Genomic DNA, 23,918 nt, shown 5'->3' on the forward strand with positions numbered 1-23,918 from the left:
CAGTTCATGAACAGACCGCAGCTCCTTGATTCACCTGCCAGCACAAACGAAGGCGCGGCTTATCGAGAGCCTCAGCTGACATCTTAACCTCGCGTTTCTGCAGCCGCTGCTCCCGTCGCCCGTTGCCAGCTGCATCTCCGTCTTCCATCTCAACTCTTACTTTCCATCTCCGCCCTCAATTCAATCTAATATTTAGAGCACCTTCTCCCTTTCTTTTTGGAATTCTACTTTTCTCTTCTGATTTCTGCTGTGTCTGCCGAACGTGCTGAGATAGGGCCAACGACAACGACGACACCATTCTCCCTGAAATCTCCCCCTGAGCCATGATGGAGACCCGAGAGGCCAACTACAAGCTGGCCTCCACTGATGGCGACAGGGAAATGATGGAGGCATACAATGTCACGAACGGGACCAGTGTCGCTCCTCTCAGTCAACACGACACCGGAGCGTTTTCAACCTCTTCGTATGAGCATCGCCCTGGACATTTCCACGACGGCGCATCCCTCATCTGTACTCAGCGATCTCCGCTCATCAAAGAGTGCTACGAGGACCAATTTCCTTTGTAGGTAGTCTAACCTAGCAGCCTGAGAGGCTGAGTGCTGACTTCTTGCAGTGAGTTGGCTAGAGACGTCCACTACAATCCCTGGTCTCCCAATTCCACCTCGGCGCCTCCGTGGTGTGCTGCTTCAGAATCGTCTCCCAGTCTGCTCCTCAACAGCGAATACGGAGGCGCGCCAGCCTATCTGATGGGGTACGGCTCCGACACCATCAGCAGCGAATACGAAGCCCAGTTGCCCTGGCCAGAGTCGGGACCGTTTCCTCCTCGTGCGGACGTGGCCAACTTCGATGACGATGGCGATCCGTTTGGAATCTCATATTATACTCCTCGGGGTGTAGATGGCGCTCCAGACTCCATCTGCGATCCGAACGTGACTCTTCATCCCCTGATAGCGGGAAACCAAGCGTCGAATCGCTCAACTCAGCAACCAGCGTCTGAAGTGTCGCCCGGCGGCGTCTATTTTCGACCGTTTGGCAGACTAGATTCAGGACGAACAGCTTCGATAACGATGCCAGTCCGTGAAACTGGAGAGCCAATGTCGACATCCATGATTCTGCAACCACTCGACCAGTCTCTAAACCCGCCGTCTCCCCTCTCTGTCATTTCGCCTCCATCCTCTCTTCCATCGTCAGCCCGCAAACGCAACATCTCGGTAGCTGACCTCGAAAAGAGCCCCGTTGCCCCTAAGAAACGCGTCATAAAGCCCCAGCTGACGACAAAGGTTGACAACAGTGAAGACTTTGAAATTCACAAGGACAGCGAGTCGAAACCCACGGGCATTTACAAAGGCTATTTCCACAGCGTTGATGTGGCCAGGAAGAAACTGCAGCGGCTTCTTGAGCTGTATCGGAAGCCCAGAGAGAGCTGTAGCTTTCCCTTCACTGATGATACGTTTCCCACCAGTGATGACGACAAGATGATCTACATCAGAAACCTGTTTGACGCCATCAACGACTGGTCGCATTTCAGAGAGTGGCCACAGGCGCTCAAGACGGAGGAGCGCAACCGAATCATGGACAACATGCGTCGTAAACAGGCCGGAAGTGATGACGCAGGCACAGACATTTCGCTCGACGATATGCGGCCCAGCCAGGAGGAGCTCGATTCCATCCTCCCACCCCTCCAAGACCAGCAGAAGAAGATTCTGGGCCGCTTGCTCAGCGATCAGACAATCGAGTGGCTTTGTTGGGAGCTCATTGTAAGTAGCCTTTCAACCGATTCATGAATTTCCCTGTCCCGTGAGAAACGGGAAGCACGCTGACTCTTCGTTTGCAAATTCTAGGAGGCTGCCGTCCAGTCCCAGCAGGGAATCACCCAGATACCGCACTGGTGCGGCGCCGACGGAGCTTAGGAGGCTTACGATTCGTTTGCGCAGCGCGTAGAGGCAATGTGTTATGCTCTGAGGGTGAGTCGTTTGTACCCAAGCCCCCCGTTTGCAAAGAACCCTCTAGAACAAGTAACTGACAACTTTCACAGAAATCAAAACAACTCGTCAAATCTCTCCTATCCGCAGGCGACGGCTGGAAACTCCGCATCGCCAACAACCCCCAGGGGGAACTAGGCGTAAGTTTCTTGGCTCTTACCACCCTCCCGCCCCCTATTCTTCTCTTTTGCCAGACCAAAATGCTAATGGATCTATGGGAAAATAGCACAAGGGCAACAACATGAAAGTAAATATGAACAAGAACCGCAAACTACGCCAAATCACCCAGGGCTCACGAACTGCCCCCCGCCAGAAACCCGCACCGAAACAGTCACAGAAATAATTGACCCCAAAACCTCGATGAAAGCAGACTGCAAAATAACGTCATAGAGTTAATCATTCCCTTCATTCTACTTAAGGAGCGGAAAGAGGAGGCTTGTGGACATGAAACCTCCTTTTCACTATCTCTTTCTCTCCCCCTTTTCGCTCTTCCCCTTTCACCTAATCACAACGGACATATAGACAAATACTACTGGATGGTATTGTTTTCATCCTATACACGCGGTCGGATATTATCCTTTTATTTACGTCATCATCTTTCTTTCCTTTGTTCTGGACTGCCGGAGGTATCCATTTATTATTTCCAGGTTGCGATTTTCAGATTGGTTTTCAGGCTGCAATATTTCAGGGGGTTCTTTTCTAGATAGCCTCTCAGACTCTGTGTTTTCTAGGGCTTCAGTATGGGTTGGACCAGGAATACATGACTTTGGATAGATCTCTACAAGCTGGGACATGACCGCCTCTTCACAGACGCGGTATCCTTCTAGACTTTTAACATCTGCATCAATGGCAATGCGATTTCTTTTACTTAACAATGACCAACCAATTACTCTTTGACCCTCTTGTAAAACATCTGCGCCGCCTCTTCCATAACAGCCTTGACTTTTGCCGGATCCAGCTTTTCTCGTCGACTAAATGTATACAGCCCGTTTGTCTCTTGTTCAATATCCGTCCTACCAACATTAGCAAAAGTTTATCAACATCATATGTTCAAACTTACAGCTGTGTGTATACAAACCCGCAGCAATACCCTCCACCCGCAACACCCTTGACAACCTTCTCGACCCTCTTCAAGAGATCTTCGGGATCTGCCGCAGTGGTGTAGCCCCAATCCCGCGATTCCTCGCTGTCGTCTTTCTTGGCCAGTGCAATGTTGATGCCGCCGCACTCTGAGCATATGATGGGAGCTCCAGGGGTGTGGCGGGTGCCCTTGTCGACATTGGGGATTTCGCCGACGAAAAGGTCTCGTCCAGCTTTGGGTCCGAGAATGGCATCTAAATCCGCGCAAGTCTTCTCCAGCTCTGGGCCGTCGCTGTAATCGTGAAAGGTGGAGAGGTCGGTACAAACGTGTTCCCAGCCGCAGTTGTCGTTGATGCTGCGGGTGGGATCCAACGTCCTGGGAATTGTGTGAGCATTCGGGAGTCTCGCTGTATTACCAGTTAAAAAGGGGGAGTAAGGTGATGATACTAACTTGGTCAAGTAATAGAGAGAGCGTATGTGGTTGCGCTGCTCGGCGTTATCCTTGAGTGATGTATATGCCCAGCTCTCGTTAACTGGTGTCCAAGTCACCACCGAGGGATGGTTGATTGCCAGTTTCACAGATTCAGTCCACTCCTGGTTGAAACGGTCGACATATTCTCCGCTGAATTGGTAAGCGTTGGCCATTTCAGCCCAGACCAAGTATCCCTTTTTGTCTGCCCAATAGTAGAACCGGGGATCTTCAACCTTTTGATGCTTCCGACAGCCGTTGAAGCCCATCTTCTTTGCACAATCAATATCCACCTCCAGACTGTAGTCGAACTCTGGAGTGAGGAACGAGTTTGGCCAGTAGCCTTGATCCAGGTTCAGCATCTGAAAGTAAGGAGCATCATTAAGCCTCCACAGGCCGTCGCCGTTGGACCATTGTATCGAGCGCATTCCTGTTACTGTTTTGATTTCGTCCACCTCCCTGCCGGAAAATGAATCAAACAATCTAACTGTCAGATTGTATAGCTGAGGATGCTCTGGCGACCAGAGTGCAACGCCATCTCGCCAGCAAGAAACGTCACCCAAAGGTGCATCCTTCAGTGTCGACCCGGGAAGAGCAGAAACACACTCTTTTGAGAGACGGGCGCTCAAGTTGAACCTACCCGATCCTTCTTTAATGTCAACTTTGGGAGATTTGGAGACTAGTTGGCCCCCAAAATTGACCTCTGCTTCGACGACGTATCCACGGCTTGCCTGTAAACCCTGTGTTGCAATCTCGAAATGAATCGCCCCAGTATGGATATCATTCGATCGGATTACAGTTCCGTAGCTACTATCCGCGATTCGTGCTGTAGGCACAACCTCTAGCCATACGGACTGCCAAATTCCCCCAGAGGGAGTATAAAAGATGCTCTCCGGCTGGGCACCCCAATATTGCTTCCCTCGCGGCTGAGTCAAATCATAAGCTGAGTCAAAGACACGCACTGTCAATCGATGATCGCCACTAGTATTTGCATCGACAGCATCCGTAATGTCAAGCTGGAACGGGACGTGGCCTCCCCTGTGGCTACCGACAAAACTTCCGTCGACCCAAACAGAGGCCTCATAGTCCACAGCACCAAATCTAAGTAGTAGACGCCGGCCCTCTTGCCGTTCGGTTTTGTCCCGCAAGTCTGAGATAGTCCGCTCATACCAGAGCACCTCGTGGATGCCACGCTCATTAATGCCCGACGCAGGACACTGGAAGACGAAAGGGACAGCAATTGGACGCTTGTGATTAATTTTCCCCGAAGAGTCTCGTGTAAAGAGGTTATCTTTGAGTAGATTTTGTGTCCCGGCCGCAATGCGCTGAGTGATAGTGTCGCTTTCAGACTGGTTTCCAGACTCGCTCTTCTTCAACGTCTTCTTGACAGATATTTGAGCAGGCAAACCAGACTGCTGCCATCGCAAGCTTAAGCCAACATCGTCATCGTCAAAGAGAAAGTCCCAAGGGCCGTTGAGTGACAGCCAGCGTGACCCGGTGCGCTGGAAATCCGGACGAGGATACTCCGACGAGTCGTGATACTGAGGTTGGCCTTGCATTTCTGCTAATTCAATAATCTGTTGTCAATGAAATTGTTGCCAGTCGCAAGCTTTGCGCTGCTATCTCAGAGTGTATAAGTAGGTAGGTTATAGACACATGTGTACACGTAGCTGGACCCCCGCCATCACCTACCAATTCAGCTCCGCCAGTTCATGTAATTGAGGGTTTATCACCAGTTTTTCGGGTCGCCGCGCGTCGTGTTAAGGGGAATTTGCAATTCTGCCCATTTTTGATCGTCAAAACTGCGTTTTGTCGGGCACATCATTGCCTCAAAGATGGCTGCCAGACCCAGTATTTACGTCTCATGCGTGCCAATCATGACGTCGCTGGCGGCTATAGAACATTAGAACGAATCTAAACGCCCACACCGACATAGTGCCTTTGCTATTTCTCCATGAAGGACAATTGGTTCCTGGTTCCTGGCCGGCTATTAACATACATGATTGACGCTCTTGCTTCATTGCCTGTTCTATCTCGACAAGATTTTGGGCAACTTTCTCGTTGGAACACTCCAATCGTAGAATCAGCCATGTCCACATGAGCCGAACGAAGGAGAGTTCCGAGGCTCAACGCTGGTGGCAAGACCTCGCGATACACAATTACACAGCTCTTGGAGGCTGTGTTCTTTGCCCCAAGAATTGGCCACTGTTGAATCTATTTGGAGAATTGCACAGTAAGAGCGGTGAGTAGACTGGTTAGATGTCGTACAACACCAGCCACGTTCGGCCTCTTATTTGGGAAGCACGACATGGAAAAAGGAAGGGTCCGACTCTTGGGAAAACCTAAGAGTTGAGATTGCGGCTATAATTCAAAGTTGCGGTGGAACAGGGTCCTGGCTACAGACAGTCGGCCGGCAGATCGCACAATGGTAAGATCCGCATGTCCTACCGAGATGGTTGTTATAGACGACGGGAGCAATGATGAATATTGTTGTGCAAGGCTGCCTCAATTTGGTTTTTTATGTGAATATCGAAGAGGGGTATGAATTGGTCATTGGGCTCTCGCGGTAACTGTCACATGTTTGCAACAGTTTTCACAAGGCTTCGCCGTGTCAATGGAGTTTGCCATTGTTAGTCCCGATGCATGACGTATCCGAGGTCCGAAGAGGCCGGTGAGATGGAGACCGGACGGTATTGATGACGCTTTTCAGGCAGAAGCTACTGGATGTTTGTCGAATTGGAGAGATGCAAGATACGACAGTGTTACTCTGTGTGAGCTGATGTACGACGATGGGCCAAAGTCGAACGAGGCCCGCGCCACTCCATTTACCAGACGAGAGCTCATGTGCTCGGTGGTTTTCTGGTTGTCGTCGGCCGGAAGAGAATCATCCATTGGACTTTGTGCTCGTTACTCTGCAGAGTTTCCACCCTTGAACGTGGCGATGCAAGGGCACAGTGGGATCCGTTGTTGGTCCCTTCCAAAGCCCAACCAGAGCTGTGCTTGTAGCTCTCGTGTAATGCTACCACGACTACCAGTAAGCATAAAGCTTCGGCCCTCGGATTATGGTATACTTGCATAGCCCACCAGCAGTTAGGGAGAGCTGAATGGATCCCGGACCGGGATCAGCTGCTGGAGCCCAACGTTCTTTCACGACGTGGCATACGAGTAGGTCCTTGGCAGGGATAGCTGAGCAACACCTTTGTGACTCTGAATAATATATCTTGCCACGCTGGCAAGGGAATCGAGGCTATTTTTAATCATCGTGTGGGTGTTGCGAGGTGCCGAGGGTGCTGTGATACAGGGAGGGAAGAAGAGAAGTTGAAGGATCTGAGTCAATGTAAATTGAGTTGTCTAGCAAAAATTTCCTCTGTTGTTATAGATAACACCTGATTGGCACTAAAAAGGCATCCAAAGGAAGATACGAGTACATGTGGTACCTAGACATTCAGAATGGTCAATGGGCAGTTGCAGGGTGCTTCACATGATCTCGATGTTGTTGTACATGGACTCTTTTACACAGCTGTTGAGACGGAAGAATTAAAACCGCTCACCGCATCTACTAGCCACCTAGTAGCAGCTGTCAACCAGGGTCTGATGTTTCTTTCTCAGCTGATATAGCAAGAAAAAAAAAGAAGAGGAGAAGAAGCATAAAAAAGGGCGATGCTACCTGCTCGATACCGTTCAAGTTACATTCATGCAAGCACAAAATACGAGGTTGTGGGCTGTCGATCACTGCAGCTAATGGAGCCCACCTCGCTCTTTAGCGTCCGCGAGCCGCTAAATGGGCATGCGGCTACCGCTACAGGGCCGCTAAGGCACAGTGCTGAGCCCCCAATTAGTACTAAGGGCCCTTCTGTCGACGACCCTTCACTGCCCCCTTACAGATGCAGCTGCCGGCGAGACTCAACATCTTGTGGTCCGGTGTTCTTGGTTTTCGCACTAGGTCATGTACAGAGTACCTCTGTCATAGACCAGCGCAACACTCTAAATCTCGTACAGGATACCCGACGTCATGACCTGACACCGACTTGCCGACGGCATCCAAACAAAGGTCTCGATCCGCCACGCCGATTCCTTTTTTTTTTCTCCGCAAACGACGGGATACGAGATTCGTGCTACGTCATGAAGAATGGCTGGGCCCGTGTTCACTCTCCAGCCTCTTGTGCGTCACTCGTTGTACTTGAGCCTGCCGGACGTGATCGGAGCTTACCGTTACTCTGACTACGAGGATATTGTATAAGAGGAAGCGATGATCCCCGATTTGAAGGGAAGGATATCAGACATCATAAGAGCATCAGCATCAACCGACAGTCTTGCAACTCCTACAACACAAACTCCCGTCGTCATTGCGTTGCCTCGATAGCAAATCCTCCCTTCAACTCCACCGCAAACCACTATCACACAATCCCGCCGTCACCATGCTGGGCCTCTTGTCTACATGTGCTCTCCTCCTCTCCAGCTCAGCTCTGGCTCTACCCTCTGTCCCTCGAGCCAACGCCAACTATCCTTATCCAGTGCCTCCTACAGCACCAGGATGCACAGACAAGTCGACGAACCTCACAGCATGGACCGTTGGCGACTTTGACTTCCACAGTTCATACACCTTCACAACACCTGCCCACCAAAACTCCTGGGGCTATGTCAACTTCACTTTGACCAACCCGGCCGTCGACTACATTCCAGTCTGCAGTGCGGCGTCCAACCAGCTGTCTGACTTTTTCTATGGCACTTTCGTCTACGAGTGCACTGTCCCCTCCGCAGCCGGCAAGGCAACCTTTACCTATTCACGTCCCAGTGGCCAGCTGCAGATCAACCAGACATGGAGCTGTGCCGACGAAGGCAGCCGGTTTACGGCCATCGGAGGCGTCAACCTCAACCTGACCTGCGATGACACGACATGGCAGAACCCGAACTGGACGGTCGGCCAGATTTACTCCACTCGCACGGTCACCTGTGGCAAGGTGACGCTTCCTGCGCCTATCGAAGAGATGAGTGCTGTCCTGTAGTACAGAAACAACACCATACTACTTCCTGTGCAGAAGAAGTTTAAGCCTGTTCGTCACGGTGTCCGTTACCTCTAATAAGAGGGACGTATAAACGCGAATAATAGGGGGTATGATGCCCCTTGGAACTGGACTGTGCGACTCGCTGCGAGGAGTGTTTTTCTTTTTGTCGGTTATGACGGTCCTTTGATGATCAATGACGTTCTTTATGATGATGAAAATGGATATTAGAAGGGTTCTTGGGTACCTTGGTAATGATTAATCCTCGCCTGTACTGTATCACACAGCATATATATAATATTATTTGCCTAAGTTTTGAATTGCAGTCCGCATCATAAGTTGGCTATCCCGTATTCTGTCTCCAAAATTTGATCATGACTGATGATAGCAGATACGACTTGTCTTGGTTGAATGGTAGAGCAACTACTGCGTAGGTAGGTGTAAGTGATTCTGTGCCCACTGTTGCCCGTCTGGCCTTATGATATAAGCATGTTGGCAGAAGTTAGACAAAACTAACATCTACAGAGGAGATGCTACGCGACGGAGAAATCGGGATGACATTTAGTAGCTCGAAACAGAGAATCTGCAAAATTGTAGCCATGCGGAACTGTACACTCAAGGTAATAGAGTGAGATGGAAGGGCTTCACACCTTATTGTGAACCTAGACAGTTCTCCCTTGCATCATGGGAATCCCCTAGAAATGCATAAACGTTCTTTGCAGAACTGTTTGATAAGCATATTGAAGAGGCAAGGTTACTGCTATATAGAAGTGTGTGGGTAGGTAGATTAAGGTGCTAGGTAGATGCATGTTAGATGCATAAAGGTATGTAGGATTGCCTGGCAATATGCCACGTTTTAGGAAGATCTACATGTAACGTTTAAAGTTAACTCCTGGGGCAAATCCTTCAGTCCATCCGAGAAAAGCTATTGGCCAACAGAGCCTAGGTAGGTAAGCTTTCCTGCTTATGTAGTTTGGGTCGCAATGAAACAAAAACTCCGTTTCGTAACGCTCAAATTCCGGTGGCGGACCGATCATGGCGTCCCAGGGGCCCATCGTCCGCCGCCAGAAGTCAGTGATAACATCTGATGCCGTCAAGATCAAGCCACGGACTGGGAATGTGATCATCTTGCCGTCTCGATATACATCCATGATTCTGCATACCCCTGCTTGCCACGGCACCTTTGCACCCGAACAATGGCGAATACTCCCTAAATCGCCACTACATGCTGTGAAAGGCAAAATTTTCCAACTCATATCGAGTTTGAACTCGCCAAACTGCTGAGGGTGATGAGCCATGGCTATAAATCGTTTTAGCCGTCTGGTTGAGTACGTAACGCCTCACAACGCCATCACAAACGATATGCAGGTACATGTTTTGCATCTCGTTGGCTAATCACTCCCCGAGTATCTTCAAACCTTGTCGCTGATGAAAGTAGCCATCCATCCATGTGATGACCAGGATGATATGGCCTTGACACATGCGGCGTATTCCATATGCCACATGGTCTCGAGTGAATCTCTCGATAACCTGCTCATTTCTTTTCAGCTATCATTAGATCTAACAAACGCAAGCAAGCCTCTCCATGAGGCAATGGGTCTAGAGCTTGGCAATCGGGCTTCATATCATCAAGCCTCTCCAAAAGTGAATCACTCAACTCCAGCCAAACAACTAGCTAGCTGGGCCAAGCTTCCTCACCCGCTAGACCCTCGAGTCATGCCACCGTAGACAAGAACGAGGCATTATCCTCCTCGCTTGCAAAGGGCGTCATGATTGAACCATCCCCATGATCCCCATGGGCGGTGCGCGGCCCCCCCGTGGTTCATTAGTTTGACAAGACAAGCACTTTTCGTACTCGTTATATTGACAGCGATATCCATCACGTAAAGGAAACCCATCGCGGACTGCCAAACTAAGCCCTAACCAAGAGGCTAGACGCATCCCATCCACCTTTCCACCTTTCAGTATCCATATTCCGCACTGCGGCCCTTCTTTTTCCATTTGAGGACCAGCCTCGCCAATGGGGTGCTGAGGTAGGCGCGGCGTGTGCTTTCGCCGCAAGCTGCGGGTAGTTCAGCTCTGCCGGAGGGTCGTCTCTCTCTCTCCTGAGCGAGAGCCAGGGGGGACCGGAAGAGGCGAGCTTCTCTTGTGCTTCTAGCTTCTACGGCTTTTCTTCTTTTCTACTATGATTTTCTCTTAAGCTTCTTCTTCAGCGCCACATAACGATATTCCTCCGTAGCGGCGGGTTTGTCCTCCCCCTTGTCCGCCAGAAGGGCGCGATTACCTGTAAATAACCTGTTCAGAAGCCTAGAAGCCCATCCCCGGCACTGCTATGAAGGAATCAGGCGGCCAAATTTGCAGCGCCGGCAGACGTGATTGGAAGAAGCTCCGATCGCGTCATCGGCCCACGCCGGGTCCGGGCGCGACAGAATCGGGAAAGGCCCCGATGTCGTGCTCGGTGGCGGGTCTTCTCACTCTTTTTTTTTCTTCACCTTTCTTTTGTCTTTTTTTCGAGAAGGATTCCAGGGCTTATTTTTTTGGCTTTAGCTATTGCTTTTTTCTGTATTGGAGTTAGTTTGGCATGTGAAGGGGTCATGGATAGCATCGGCTTCTGGTTTCGTTGGGTGATGTGTTGTTGGATGGCACCATTGTGTCTCATGTTGAGCTTTCTTTCTTTCGACTTACATGATGCTGTCTTGAATGTTAGCTAGCATAGGTATCCTTTTACGCACTGACTGATTTGTACCTGACTACTAATTCATATCGTACTATGGAATAGTAAACGAGTAAGTAAGTATGCTCCATATTACTAGGTAATACTCTGGGTTCACGACTCATGGCCCGCTCTCGAGGCATCAGCTTATTTGCACACGAAAGAAAACTCCAAGAAATACCTGTAAACGGAATCCCTACAGAGACCAAAAATCCTTGTCCCCAAAAAGCCTCGAATTCAATTCTTCTCTCTTGGCGTGACACGGCCTGCGCCTCTTTACCAAGCATCGCCAAGTCCATTCGCCATCCCAATATCACACACACCTCGATGCTACCCAAAAAGGGGGGGCCCTTGAAGCTCCTTTGCGTACGTTTAGCACCCGATGGCACCATGCGGGCCTGGCCCCGCCCAAGAACAAGCTTTTCTTCCTTCTTGTTACTCGTGCTTCTCTAGTTAGCAGCTGTTTCGTTCTGGTGTCTTTCTAGCCTTTGATCCAGTTTTTGCCTTTCCCGGGATGTGTGTGTGACTCGATCCACCATTATGTATGTGGTTTGTCTCTTCGTATAAGTCTATAATAGGAACGGATCCCTTCGTCTTCGTCTCCTGCCTTTTTTATGATTCATCACTGCTTTTGGCCTTTTGTTATATAGGCTTTGTTTTATACATTTGCTTTAGTCTTTCGTATATCTGAGAGACTGGGCTTGTCTGTTTGTTGTTTCTCTGACGGCATTTTGCTGTGTTGTGTGAAACAGCAGAAACCATGTCGGGAATCAAGGGCTTCTTCTCGCCCAAGAGCGACGATGTCACCAAGTTGACTGGACAGGCTGGCAGCGACGCTGCTTCAGTCCAAAATGGAACTGAGAGTAAGTCCAATCTTCACCAAATACAAAAATTAACAATAACATGTTTTAACACTTCTTCTCCTTCAGCTCAGTTCGAACAGGCCCGTGAAGCCAAACGTCAAATCGGCATCCCCTCAGCCTCCATGCTCATCTTCAACCGTATCATCGGCACCGGCATCTTCGCCACTCCCGGCTCCATCCTCGCCCTGTCTGGCAGCACCGGTCTTTCCCTATTCTTGTGGGTCGCCGGCAGTATCATCGCATGGGCCGGCACGGCCGTTTACATGGAATTCGGCACCGGTCTCCCCAAGAACGGTGGCGAGAAGAACTACCTCGAATACGTCTACCGCAAGCCTCGCTTCCTCGTCACGGGCATGTACACCACCTATGTTATCCTCCTGGGTTGGGCAGCCGGTAACTCGGTCGTCTTTGGAGAGTACATCCTCAATGCCGCCAGAGTCGAGGTTACGGATTGGAACCAGCGAGGAATTGCTGTGGCCTGTATCACGACGGCCTTTTTGATCCACGGCACGGCCTTGAAATGGGGTATTCGTCTCCAGAACTTCCTCGGTGTTATCAAGATTTGCATTGTCATCATCGTCATCATCGCTCCGCTGGCCAATATCAAGAAGGTCAAGGAGATCAACTGCCTCCACAACGCCTTCGAGGGCACAACTGGAAGTGCCTACGGCGTAGTCACCTCTCTGTACAACATCATTTGGAGTTTCATTGGCTACAGCAACGCAAACTACGCCCTCAGCGAGACCAAGAACCCGGCCCGCACTCTCAAGGTCGCCGCTCCCTTGGCTGTTGGCAGTGTCACTATTCTGTACATGCTGGCCAACGTTTCCTACTTTGCTGGTGTGTCTAAGGCTGAGATTCTTGAGGCTAAGAGACTCGTTGCTGCCTCTCTCTTCCGTAACATGTTTGGCGAGCGCGCCGAGAGAGCTCTCTCCGTCTTTGTGGCTCTGTCTGCCTTTGGCAACGTCTTGAGTGTCATCTTCTCTCAGGGCCGTCTCGTCCAGGAGCTTGGCAGAGAGGGTGTCTTGCCCTTTTCTCGCTTGTGGGCTAGCAACCGTCCTTTCAACGCTCCCCTGGCTGGTCTGTTTGAGCACTGGCTCATCACCATGATCACCATCCTTGCACCCCCCGCAGGTGATGCTTACAACTTTGTTCTCAAGTAAGTACAATACCGCGTCTACACACTGAAAATAAAACAAACGTATACTAACCTTGTGTTTCAACAGCCTCATCTCCTATCCCCTCGCCATCATTAACGTCTTCGTCGCCGGAGCCCTCATCCATCTCTACCGCAACCGCGCCGAATGGAACTGGAACCCCCCGATCAAGGCTACCTACCCAGTCGTCATCTTCTTCCTGCTCAGCAACATTTATCTCGTCGTTGCGCCATTTGTGCCCCCCGAAGACGGCCAGAATGTCTATGAACACCTCCCTTACTGGATCCACTGTGTCGTCGGCTTCGGCGTCCTTTTCCTCGGCGCCGTCTACTGGTTGCTTTGGACTAAGGTCATGCCCTGGATCGGCAACTATGAGCTGGTGGAAGAAATCACCGTGGATCCCATTGACGGATGGGAGAGATCTAGCTTCACTACCAAGAAGAAATAAAGGGGAGGGTCATGATTATAAAAGGAGGACAGTGTTGGTAATGAGGTTGTGTTGAAAGCGTTTGGATACCCCAATAGATTAAAATAATGTTAATGAATTTTATCTGCTCCCGAGTTTCTACAAGAAATCCATCTAAATGAAGTGTGCAAGTAAACTAGGTATCTTAAGAAGTAGTGTCATTGCCAGAATAGCATGAAGAGGTTTGATCCTCCAAGTCTCGTCTCTCGATTGGGATGAATGGTGATTTCTAATATGATATACACAAACTAAGAGAAGAAAAAGTATTTCCTCATCGTGTCTATTATAACTACCCAGTATTTATGCTGAAGTCTCAACTATTCCCTCATCTTCATTCCCTTCCGGGTAGGCTAATATGACTGCGAATCCTAGCCTGAGCTAAAGTTAAGCTGGCCCCAGTTTAATGACAGCCTTATAATGACTAATGAGTGCAACTAATTTCCAACGGGGGATATGGTGTAGGGGTATCACGTTTGCTTTGCATTGTTCATTCAATACAAGCCTGTAAAAGGTCGGGGGTTCAAATCCCTCTGTCTCCACGTGTTTCTTCTTTTTTTGCGATTTTTCACAGCGATGCCAATTATTGCTGTCGAGTATGCGCTGTCTCTTTTCTTTTTTATTCGTCTTCTTTTCCCTCTTTTCCTCTTGCGGTTTCTGCCATTCTCATCCCTAATGTTGTGCATTTATTGTCTGAGGGGTTGCGAGCGGTTTGTGCGGAACACACCTCCTTGGCAGGCTGGTCATCACCGTATATTCACTTGAATTGTGCTCTGTTTATTTTGTCATTTCTATTCAGCTACAATTTGTGCCTTTTCTACTCCAAGCTTATCTATATGATCTATTCTAGATATAGCGTCTGCTATGTATTGGCTCTCTTGATGCCTGAAGTCTATCTCCCTCTTCCTCGGTTGCTCATAAGCATCCGGTGCTGGCCGTTTATGAGTATACTCACTCTGTATGGTATCATCAGTCTCTGTTGTAGCAATTGTTGACTTAGCGGCCAACCTTGCCTCTCTTGCCAATCTTTCCTTTAATAATTCAGACTTTTCTACAGTCATGTCAACGCACTCTGCACTCGTTGGCCGGATTCTCCTCTGTGACGCCATCTCAGAATCTGGAAACCGAAAGGCGGCAATCAAGAAATCGCAAAGTGGCTCTTATCAGGAATAAGTATGTAAATGTTAATATTGGCTTGACTTGGATGAACTCACCGCCTAGATTAGGATAATAATCGGCCACCTTGCCAACTGCTTTCTCGTATCGGGCGTGGAATTTCTCTCGTGCTTCAACGACGTCGCGATCTTTTCTCCATGGATTGCCTTCTGTGCCGTAAGACCATGGAAACACACCGAAGATTGCTCTAAAGAGGCTGACGCCCAAAGCCCAGACATCTGTTCGGCCGTCGTATTCTGTCATTTCATGTTCTGGTGAATGGAATCCCACTGTGCCGTTCGATCCGGGTGCTGCTTTAATCGCAGTTTGGCCATTGGGAATCTGCTCCATGGAGTCAATATCAAGGATAGCGGTACGTGGAGGACGAGAATAAGACGCTAGGTGTGCCGGCTTATTCATTTCATTTTTGTGAAAGTCCAAGAGTCCGATGTTTTCTGGTTTGATGTCTGTATGCACTATGCCACGTGCATGTAAAAAGGCAAGACCTCGAAGACAGTCGTGTAAGATGAGCTCATATTTTGTATAGCTATCGGAACGGGATAAGCACTGGAGCAACAAGAAAACAAACGGGCTTGCAACTTACTGTACGTCTTTGGGTATTTCAGATAATGTAAACCCGACGTAAGGCTCCAAAATAATATGGAACTCGTCCACTTGCCGACCTTTTATGTGAATGCTCTCAATCATTTTTAAAACATTTTGTTGCTTTTCGGCTTGTGCTTGCTGCGCAATGAATTCCATCAATGCAATTTTTTCTCGAGTATATTGTATTCTGGTTGGCCTAGCCTCCATCGTCTTAACAGCCACAATCTTTTGTCCATCGGGACCAACAGCTGGACGTACGCGGCCAAAGGTACCTCGACCTGTCAAGCCGCCCGTAATTGTATATTTTCCTATAGTTTGTACATTCGTTGTCTGAGGAGTGGGAGTAGCTTGCAGGATTTCTTTGGTTGGCTGGTTATCACCATGAATACCTGTAATGTGGCTACTGAGATCCGTTTGACCTTGGGGTCGGAGGCAGTATGAAGTATACTCGAGTGAGTACATTAAATCACCAAAATGAATTCGATTTTGCCCAAGGGCACAGCCGGCAACGCTGCCCTTGGAAGTCAAAGAAGTTGCATTAACAACAGCAGAGTTGCCGAATTCCAACGAAACGGTCGCTAGACGTGTTTCTGGAGAAAAGTTGATGACGGCGTGTCTTCTAGCGACGTTGCCAGCACGACTATCTGTGAGTAATATGTCGACGGTAGGCTGGGCAAAGGAAACACCCCTTTTGCTGAGACGGCCAATTAACCAGCCGCAGTCGGAATGAAGCGTTTTGATATTTGAGTCTAGAAAATAGAAGCCTGTCCAGATCATGGTAGGGCATGGCTCTTCAAGACTACATGTAGATGATGATAACGAAGACGGTGACGAGGGACTTTCAACTATTGTGCTATGATTGACAAATCGGGAGACGGCAGAATCATAGACTTGTTCATCGGAAAACCACATGAATTTCGCATAGTGGCTCCGGACGTCAGTCACGAGATCTTCATCGTCGGATTGAGCATCTTGCTCTTTGATAAAGTCAACAACCTGTGAAAAAGCCCATTTGGCAGCTTCGTTTTCTGGACGAAGCACCATCAGCGCACGCCCAGCCGGACTACTGAATCCTAGCGGGTCCAATATAGTGGCTACGCTGCTGGGAGACGCCATACTGGAGCTCAGAGTTGCTTTTCAACTAGAATAAATCAGGCAGATATATGTAACAATCTAAACTATAAAATGCATCATATACCTGCTTTATAAATCCTTGGTCACCAGACCTGCTGCCTATGCTGGTTGTTGGGATGGAGCATCACGTGATCTTATCCAGTGAGTGATCCTATCAAGGTTGACTGCAACCGATCAATGTCATGCTTGTGCAACTTGACACATCACCACGCCTGTAATGCGCCTCGACCGCGTACTTTGTCGGTCTAATGGCCTCTTTCAGAGGACATGATAGCTATGACCATGACAAGACATTTCTGCCGAGCGCAACCGCAGCCGCGGCAGCGACAGTAGACCAGACGATGGACACTGAGCTGGAATTAACGGAACCCAAGATTAGCTATTCCTGGACGTACTGGTATGCCAAGTTCACGGAGCTCAACGAATATGTACAGCTTCCCATTATATTCAGCATAGTGGCCTCTTGATTAACCGACTCTGTAGGAGTGTCTCCCTGATCCAGTTGAAACACAGGGCGCGCATCTCATCTCAGCGCCGTCGTCGCCGAATGCAGTAGAGTCACGCCATGATCCTTCTTCGTTCTACGACCACCTGTTTGAGAGACTGCGCGGGCTTGCTTTGCGACAGTCCATACGTGAGAATATCTACGGTGAAGAGTTTGCCAACGAGTGGCCCATCTCACGGACACCACGCGCCTTGGCGAACGAGATCCGGGTAGCTCGAAGAAAGGCCCGTGACGCACTGCTGCATCTGGATTCTCCATCTACGTCGTCGGATTCTGAATACGAGCCGGCGTGGAGGAGAAGAATTCGTGAAGCGCGAGAAAAGAAGCGCCAGGCCAGGAAGCAAGCCAAGCTACTGGCTCAGGCTCAGACTCAAACTGAGGATTCGGTTCAGCTTCAACTTCAATCCCAAGTTCAGCCTCGAACTATACAGGTTGAACCTCAACCTCAGGCACGGTTCCTCCTTGAGCCTATTGTTGAGGATGAGGCAGAGCAGTCGCCCATCCCCGCTACCAGGGCTCTAACCGATGCCGTTCGCCAGATGACCATACCGCCGTCTCGCAAGTCAGGCGACGATGCCAGGAATTCCAACTAACTCTTTTGCGCCTTTGTGAATAATCTCAGCAATGTGTGCGATAAAGAAGGCGGTGACAACACTGTCACCTCTGTTGTCGCTGTCAAGGATCAATCATCCGAAAAACGCAAGGTGCCACCAACACCAGTCCCTCCCTCTTTTAAGCAGGCTAAAGTATGATAAGAGGGCTTATTGTTTTTTTTTTTTTTTTTTTTTTTTTCACTACTTGATCTCTCCAAAAATCGGTCCTATAAGCAATAAAGGCCGACATGTTTCAATTATTTACACAAATGGATCGTTTGACATACCCAGGCCATTAGCGATGGAGTTTATTTGATATGGGTAGTTTAAAAGGCAGGTACTAGATTTAGACATCAGGGGTCGGTATAAGGCGCAAGCAGATACCCTGGAAAAGGCGTTTAGTTTAGTTTGGGATATTCATCTTTGGTTGGTATTTGACATTCTAATGCTATACTTATATTGAAACATATTCTTTATTCAGACACTAGAAAAGACAGTGACCGTGTGGTAAGTAGTAAGCAAGATAATTACTGTTGAAAGTGCCTTGCATTCTTGGTGCTTAGCCTTAAAGCAACATGTAGATCCGTGGGCGCCGTGCCTGGGTAGCATCAACACTCCTGTTAATGGCAACTCAATACAAGGAATAGAATGAAACAAAGTCATAACCTCGGAATATTACGCAATACCACGAATCCGAGTACTAGACACTACAATGCAAAACCCCGTCAGCCCAACAAATAATCCGCGGAGTCGCAAATAGAAGTGCCTGGAATTCCCACAACCCGAGGTATCTAAGGTCCGAGCTTTTGCCGCAAGCTGCAATACAACGTCAGGCTTGCTTCGAATCGCCATCAACGGCGGGGCATTTCTCTCAAATCCCATATCCACCTCCCGACCGTCCCCCCGACCGTTCCCGAGCGAGCTAGAGCAACGGCGTTTGATGCTTAGCTCTTTTGTATAAACTCGCATCTCCCCCCGAATTCGGATTCTCGATTGGCACTTCATTTAAGCTTCTACATACTACACACTGAGCGATTACTGCAGTGGTACTACAAGATGGAGTACGTCGAGCATCGCATGAACGACGAGGCCGTCAAAGAAGCCGCCAGGTATATCAATACACAAACACACACATTCCCTCCTCTATATCCCCCCAGCTAACATCAATCTTCACTCTAGCTCCGGCCTCGTCTCGCCCCTCAACATCGTCCTCCTCTCCATCATCCTCTACACAGCCTACTCCACCTTCTTCGCCAAATCCTCCTACCCTCAACTCCCAAAACCCCCTCCCCCCGTCGTATTCAAGACCTACAACCCGCACACCCTCCTGCCCTTCAACGGCGAAAACGGCGCCCCCGTCTTCCTCGCCGTCCGCGGCGCCGTATTCGACGTCTCCCGCGGCCGTAACTTCTACGGTCCCGGCGGGCCGTACGCGAATTTCGCGGGCAGGGATGCGAGCCGTGGGTTGGCGTGCGGGAGTTTTGATGAGGATATGTTGACCAAGGATTTGGATGGGCCGCTGGACACGTTGGCGGATTTGGGGGCGGAGGAGATGGATGCGCTGAGGGGGTGGGAGGAGAGGTTTACGGAGAAGTATGACATTATTGGAAAGTTTGTGTCGATGAAGGATTTTGAGGAGCTTGAGAAGAAGGAGTGATTTTTTTCGGACGAGCAAAGTTTTAAGGTGAAAATTACGGGTTTGGGTTTCACGGGATATATATAAGCATTAAGGAATGAGCAAGCAATGAGATATTCATTCAAAGATGGAATTCTTAAGGGGGGAGAATAGCTAAGCCTTTTGTTTTTTTCGGTGCTTTGATTCCAAGGAGAAACATATGGGTAAGATGACAAGATAAAAAAACGGCGACCTAAAAAACGCCAATGCCATGCCGTTTCTCAGATTCGAGAAAGGATTTCCACACAATATAAAACAAAGACAAGACACTGGGCCGGGAATCCAACCCCGTGATACTTCCCCGGCCCCAAAATACCCATCGTCCCTTTTTGCAGCAAGTAAAAACGCACTCCTTCCACGCAAAAAACGCAAAGTAGATTGACAAAGAAAAACAAAACGGGCTGGTGGAGTAGCCGCGGAGAAGAACCAAAGCAGACATATCCTCCAAAACAAAAAGAGCCATCCATCATCTCCCAAAGCACATCTTAGCCTCCCCCCCCCCCATTTGACTCCTCTTAGGTTCTGTCGTTCGTTAATAAAGAAAAAAGCTGGATTATGTATGGTGGGAAATATCGGGGATATATATATATATAATATAGAGAGAGGTGTGTCGACGTAAGAAGTTTCGATAACAATGTCTGACACGGGTGGCAGCACATTTCCCATAGCATCTAAAGAAATCAAGGTTTCGAAAAAGAGAAAAAGGAGAAAACTGGTGTTCGTTACATCTCCAAAACCGCTGCCGCTTGCTTCATTAGAGCCGCTGTCTTAGCAATGTACTTGTTGGCATCATCCCAGGCCTCTGCGTCGACGAGGTCACGGACGGCGGGGAAGAAGGCTTCGTCGTAGCCTGACCATAGTTGCGGGCCGAACACGACGTGCTTGAACTGTGTGCGGTTGGGGATCTAGCAAGAAAAGAATTAGCAGCAGTTTAACAATCCCATCCCCTGAGTCAGGAGAGGGTGTGAGGAACAACTTACACCACCGCCAAGCTCCAAATCCAACAAAGCCGTCTCAAACATGGCCATCTTGTTGTTATACGCAATTCGCGCCGTGCCCAGCTCCTGCGTCTCCCAGCCACCGCTTCGAATGACCAGTCGGTCCCATTCCATCTCCCACTTCGAAAACTGCTGTGCCTTCGCCGAGACCGTCGCAGCCGCGTCCTTGAGGTCCTCGAACTTGAGTACGCCCTTGTGCTTCTTCTTCTCCGCCTCCTTATTCGCCCACGACTCCAGATCGCTGACCCATGTCTCGAGGCTTCGGCCGTAGTTCACCATGTCAAAAGGCATAATAGGCCGGTCTGCCAGGTCGAGGATGATGAGACCGACGACTTGGGCAAGTATGCCGTGATACGTAAAGCCAGGGTCAATAACCTGCTCCATCAGATCAAAGTTGTCGTAGCTGGAGTGGTAGGGGAACGGCTCGCCGGCAAACTCGAGATCCAGCGAGCTTGTTCCGGCGATATCCTGGAAAGCGACGTAATCGCTGCCAGCTCCCAAGCCCTCGAGCTTACTGCCGCTGCGATCCCAGAGGTCCTTGAGGGTGGTGTTAAAGTTTGGATCGACGACTCGCTCCATGGCGTGGAACAGGCTCTTTCGGAGGGGAGGCGAACCGGCAGCGCGGAAGTTCTGCCCAGATACCACAGTATCCAGGTTGATGTAGGCAAACGCATTCTCACGAAGGGCATCCACATTCTTCTCCACAAACTCGGTAGATCCAATGAGGTTGTACTCCTCGGCGTCCCATGACATGAATTCAATGGAACGGAGAGGCCTCCAGCCGCGATCGACCAAGTCTCCAAAGATGCGCGCCAGCTCAATCATGATGGCCGTGCCTGTGTGCGGGTCGGTCGCGCCAAATGCCCACGCATCTCGGTGGTTGCCCAGGATGATTGATTTGGCCGACGTCTCCATGCCTATAATCTTGCCGTACACGTTCCAGATGGGCTGCTTCTCGTTCTCATCCTGCTCGTTCTGCAGACGAACAACAGGCGACGATTCGTTTCCAGTCCACCACTCGCTCACCTCGGGCACGCCTCCTTTCCAAGCATCTGGCACCTTTTGGCCAAAGCCCTTGAGATTCTGCAGCAAGACTTGCGCATCTCTCCAAGCAAGCGGGAGACTGGGAATCTTGACAAGCCCCTGGCTTTCCTCAACCTTCATGCGAGGCACTTCCTTCTTGCTCTCCCATCCCGGCGTCAGGACATCACCGACAACCCAGCTCATGAGACTGACGGAACCTCTCTGGACGCCATCGTCCGGCATATATCGCCCACCAGGGGCGACGTCGCCTTTTAGGAAGCCGTCATCGGCAGGATCGCTGTAGATGATACATCCTGCAAAGCCCGCCAGCTCAGCTCCTTTGACTTTGAGAGCGCGGTCTGTCTGAGTGCCGTAGTATCTAACGAGAGCAATTGCCCCGGTAGTGTTGACGCCCATATCCTTAATCTTCTGGTAGTCTTCCCTCGCTCCGTAGTTGGCGTAAATCAGGGGGCCCCGGACGTCGCCGGACTTGGAGTGTCCATGGAACGCCAAAGTCTGCTTTCCGGCCGACTCGCCTCCGCGCTCAACCTCCTCGAGCGCGGCGGTCCAAACCGCATTGTCACCAGTCTCGTCCAGAATCTGTACGGCCCGGCCGTTTTCGCGTGGGTAGTTGAGGTAGACGTAGTAATCGTCCATCTCCACAATGTCCAGACCTGCCTTGTTGAACATGGCCTCGACATCCAGTGCCGTCGCATAGTCGCCCTCGGTACCAGCAATGTGTGCGTAGCTCGAAAAGATCTTGACCGCGGCGCGCATCCTCCTGGGATCGACAGTCTTTTGCAGGTGGACTCGAAGATCCTCGGGATCGAAGCGCATGCCTCCATTGTTCATGCCGTTCGTTAGGCCGCTCAGCATGCCGCTCGCAAAGAGGAAATACATGAAGCCAATGACAATGCCGAGCGCTAGTAGTCGCGCAACCGTGACAATAATCATCATGCTGTTGACCTTGGGGAAAGCAAAGTCCCGCAGCCACGACCTCACATTGTCGAGATCCTCCGTTTCAACCGCTTCGTCTGCGGTCGAATTGTTCGCCGGCGCTGCTGACGCCCGCGATGGCAGCTGGATGCGTATCCGCGGTAATCTTAGGCGCCACTTGAACTTCCACGCCGGCAGCGACAGGTTGAAACCTATCCTCTTCCCCCATATTGATCCTCCCGTGCGGCCGGGCTCCTCAATCTCCAGCTCCTCCATCTCCCGCCGCACCTGGTTCGTCTCGTCCGCATCGCTGTCGCTATCCCACAAGCTGTCCTCGTCATCCGTTTCCACCGTCGGCGCTCGATAGCCATCGGGCCGCCTGGAGCCCTGTGAGCTGTCGCCGGCCCGAGGCAGCAGTGATCGCGATTCGTTCTCGGTCGCGTTGCGCTCGTCGATGGCATCTCTCGTGGGTGGTGCCCAGCCACGACTGCTGCCGGCCAATGCCTCATCGTACGTCGGCGGCACCGGGTCGTAAAACGGCACCTTTTCCGAAGGCATGGTGGACTGGGGGGTTTAGAAAAGCAAAAACAAAAGGCGTAGTGTACAGGCGATGTTGCGCAATCATCCGCAGAGGGTTCGTCTATACTCGTCGATGGGCGAACTGGTATGGAAGAGCACGCGATGTCGAGGGGGCCATTCAGATCGAAGGGGGTTAATTTTCCGTTTAGAAAACGAGCCAAAGCGGGCTAATCAAACGAGTGTCGAGAAAATGAGAGAGAGAGCGAGAAGCAAGGCGAGGAAAAGAAGAAAAGGATAATGCAAAGGTACAGTAGTACGAAGAAGAGTAACAAGAAGAGTGAGTATTCGAGGCCGATTACGAGCGCCGCATATCCAAGAAAAAAGGGCTGATGAGCGTCCAGCCGGTCGAATCCGCTGGAGTTGGGATGGAGGAACAAAGAGGCTTACGAGGCCGTCGAAAAGATAAGGGATGACGATGCTATGCTAGGTAAATGTACAAAGCCGGGGGGGCCGCCTAGGCTTGGGACTTGGGCTTCTGTGCACCGCCCACTTTGGATCGATATCGCAACAGAGCCAAAAGCCTAATGCGGAGTAATTTGTGGTTTGACGATTGATGATTAATGAGTGGTAAGAATAAATCAAGAATAAATAACACCGCCAATAATCACTCGTAACAGCTGAGCAAGACAATTATTAACCTACCCAAGCCAGTTCAGCTTTATTGCTCATCTGCTATTAGACAGTACTATTAGAGTACATAGATTGGCATTCTCCCTCCCTGGAATGAATTCCATTTCCCCCCCATAAAACAAGACGCCGCACTCCGCCCCTATAAAATTGAAATCGCCTCCTAGACCCTTCGAAACGTGACGGGTTACATTAAAATCCGCGCTTGGCAGCTGCACCTCATTTGGCTAAGTCTTATTAACGCCACCAAGACGTTGCGGACTTTTGTATGTAACTCCCCGTTTGAAGAAATAAATTCCTGCAGATTCAATACTCTTCAATCATTCAATCCATGCATGTGGAATAGTCAAAATAATA

The 23,918-nt window shown here is 50.0% G+C and overlaps 8 protein-coding genes across 8 annotated transcripts; 5 read left to right on the top strand and 3 right to left on the bottom strand.

Annotated features, from left to right (window-relative positions):
* Positions 1-323: 323 nt before the first annotated feature.
* On the top strand, positions 324-2,325 carry T069G_07487 (uncharacterized protein; the record flags this gene model as incomplete). Its single annotated transcript, XM_056174697.1, has 5 exons — positions 324-562; positions 614-1,757; positions 1,911-1,964; positions 2,036-2,122; positions 2,209-2,325. 5 exons carry the CDS (start codon positions 324-326, stop codon positions 2,323-2,325), a joined length of 1,641 nt encoding a protein of 546 aa, XP_056028276.1.
* Positions 2,326-2,868: 543 nt separating this feature from the next.
* Positions 2,869-5,090, bottom strand: T069G_07488 (glycosyl hydrolases family 2, sugar binding domain-containing protein; the record flags this gene model as incomplete). Its single annotated transcript, XM_056174698.1, has 4 exons — positions 2,869-2,995; positions 3,043-3,438; positions 3,514-3,684; positions 3,754-5,090. The coding sequence occupies 4 exons, from the start codon at positions 5,088-5,090 to the stop codon at positions 2,869-2,871; spliced, it is 2,031 nt and encodes a 676-aa protein (XP_056028277.1).
* Positions 5,091-7,949: 2,859 nt separating this feature from the next.
* On the top strand, positions 7,950-8,537 carry T069G_07489 (alternaria alternata allergen 1 domain-containing protein; the record flags this gene model as incomplete). The annotated part of the gene is made up of 1 exon (XM_056174699.1): positions 7,950-8,537. The coding sequence occupies one exon, from the start codon at positions 7,950-7,952 to the stop codon at positions 8,535-8,537; it is 588 nt and encodes a 195-aa protein (XP_056028278.1).
* Positions 8,538-12,007: 3,470 nt separating this feature from the next.
* Positions 12,008-13,715, top strand: T069G_07490 (amino acid permease domain-containing protein; the record flags this gene model as incomplete). Its single annotated transcript, XM_056174700.1, has 3 exons — positions 12,008-12,110; positions 12,177-13,269; positions 13,337-13,715. The coding sequence occupies 3 exons, from the start codon at positions 12,008-12,010 to the stop codon at positions 13,713-13,715; spliced, it is 1,575 nt and encodes a 524-aa protein (XP_056028279.1).
* Positions 13,716-14,622: 907 nt separating this feature from the next.
* Positions 14,623-16,607, bottom strand: T069G_07491 (protein kinase domain-containing protein; the record flags this gene model as incomplete). The annotated part of the gene is made up of 4 exons (XM_056174701.1): positions 14,623-14,686; positions 14,802-14,889; positions 14,945-15,432; positions 15,490-16,607. 4 exons carry the CDS (start codon positions 16,605-16,607, stop codon positions 14,623-14,625), a joined length of 1,758 nt encoding a protein of 585 aa, XP_056028280.1.
* Positions 16,608-16,873: 266 nt separating this feature from the next.
* Positions 16,874-17,723, top strand: T069G_07492 (uncharacterized protein; the record flags this gene model as incomplete). Its single annotated transcript, XM_056174702.1, has 2 exons — positions 16,874-17,053; positions 17,109-17,723. The coding sequence occupies 2 exons, from the start codon at positions 16,874-16,876 to the stop codon at positions 17,721-17,723; spliced, it is 795 nt and encodes a 264-aa protein (XP_056028281.1).
* A 1,056-nt stretch (positions 17,724-18,779) lies between these two features.
* Positions 18,780-19,380, top strand: T069G_07493 (cytochrome b5-like heme/Steroid binding domain-containing protein; the record flags this gene model as incomplete). The annotated part of the gene is made up of 2 exons (XM_056174703.1): positions 18,780-18,832; positions 18,903-19,380. 2 exons carry the CDS (start codon positions 18,780-18,782, stop codon positions 19,378-19,380), a joined length of 531 nt encoding a protein of 176 aa, XP_056028282.1.
* A 740-nt stretch (positions 19,381-20,120) lies between these two features.
* On the bottom strand, positions 20,121-22,913 carry T069G_07494 (transferrin receptor-like dimerization domain-containing protein; the record flags this gene model as incomplete). The annotated part of the gene is made up of 2 exons (XM_056174704.1): positions 20,121-20,303; positions 20,379-22,913. The coding sequence occupies 2 exons, from the start codon at positions 22,911-22,913 to the stop codon at positions 20,121-20,123; spliced, it is 2,718 nt and encodes a 905-aa protein (XP_056028283.1).
* Between the last annotated feature and the right edge of the window lie 1,005 nt (positions 22,914-23,918).

The sequence above is a fragment of the Trichoderma breve genome, chromosome 4, assembly GCF_028502605.1.
Source record: "Trichoderma breve strain T069 chromosome 4, whole genome shotgun sequence".
Lineage (NCBI taxonomy): Eukaryota > Fungi > Ascomycota > Sordariomycetes > Hypocreales > Hypocreaceae > Trichoderma > Trichoderma breve.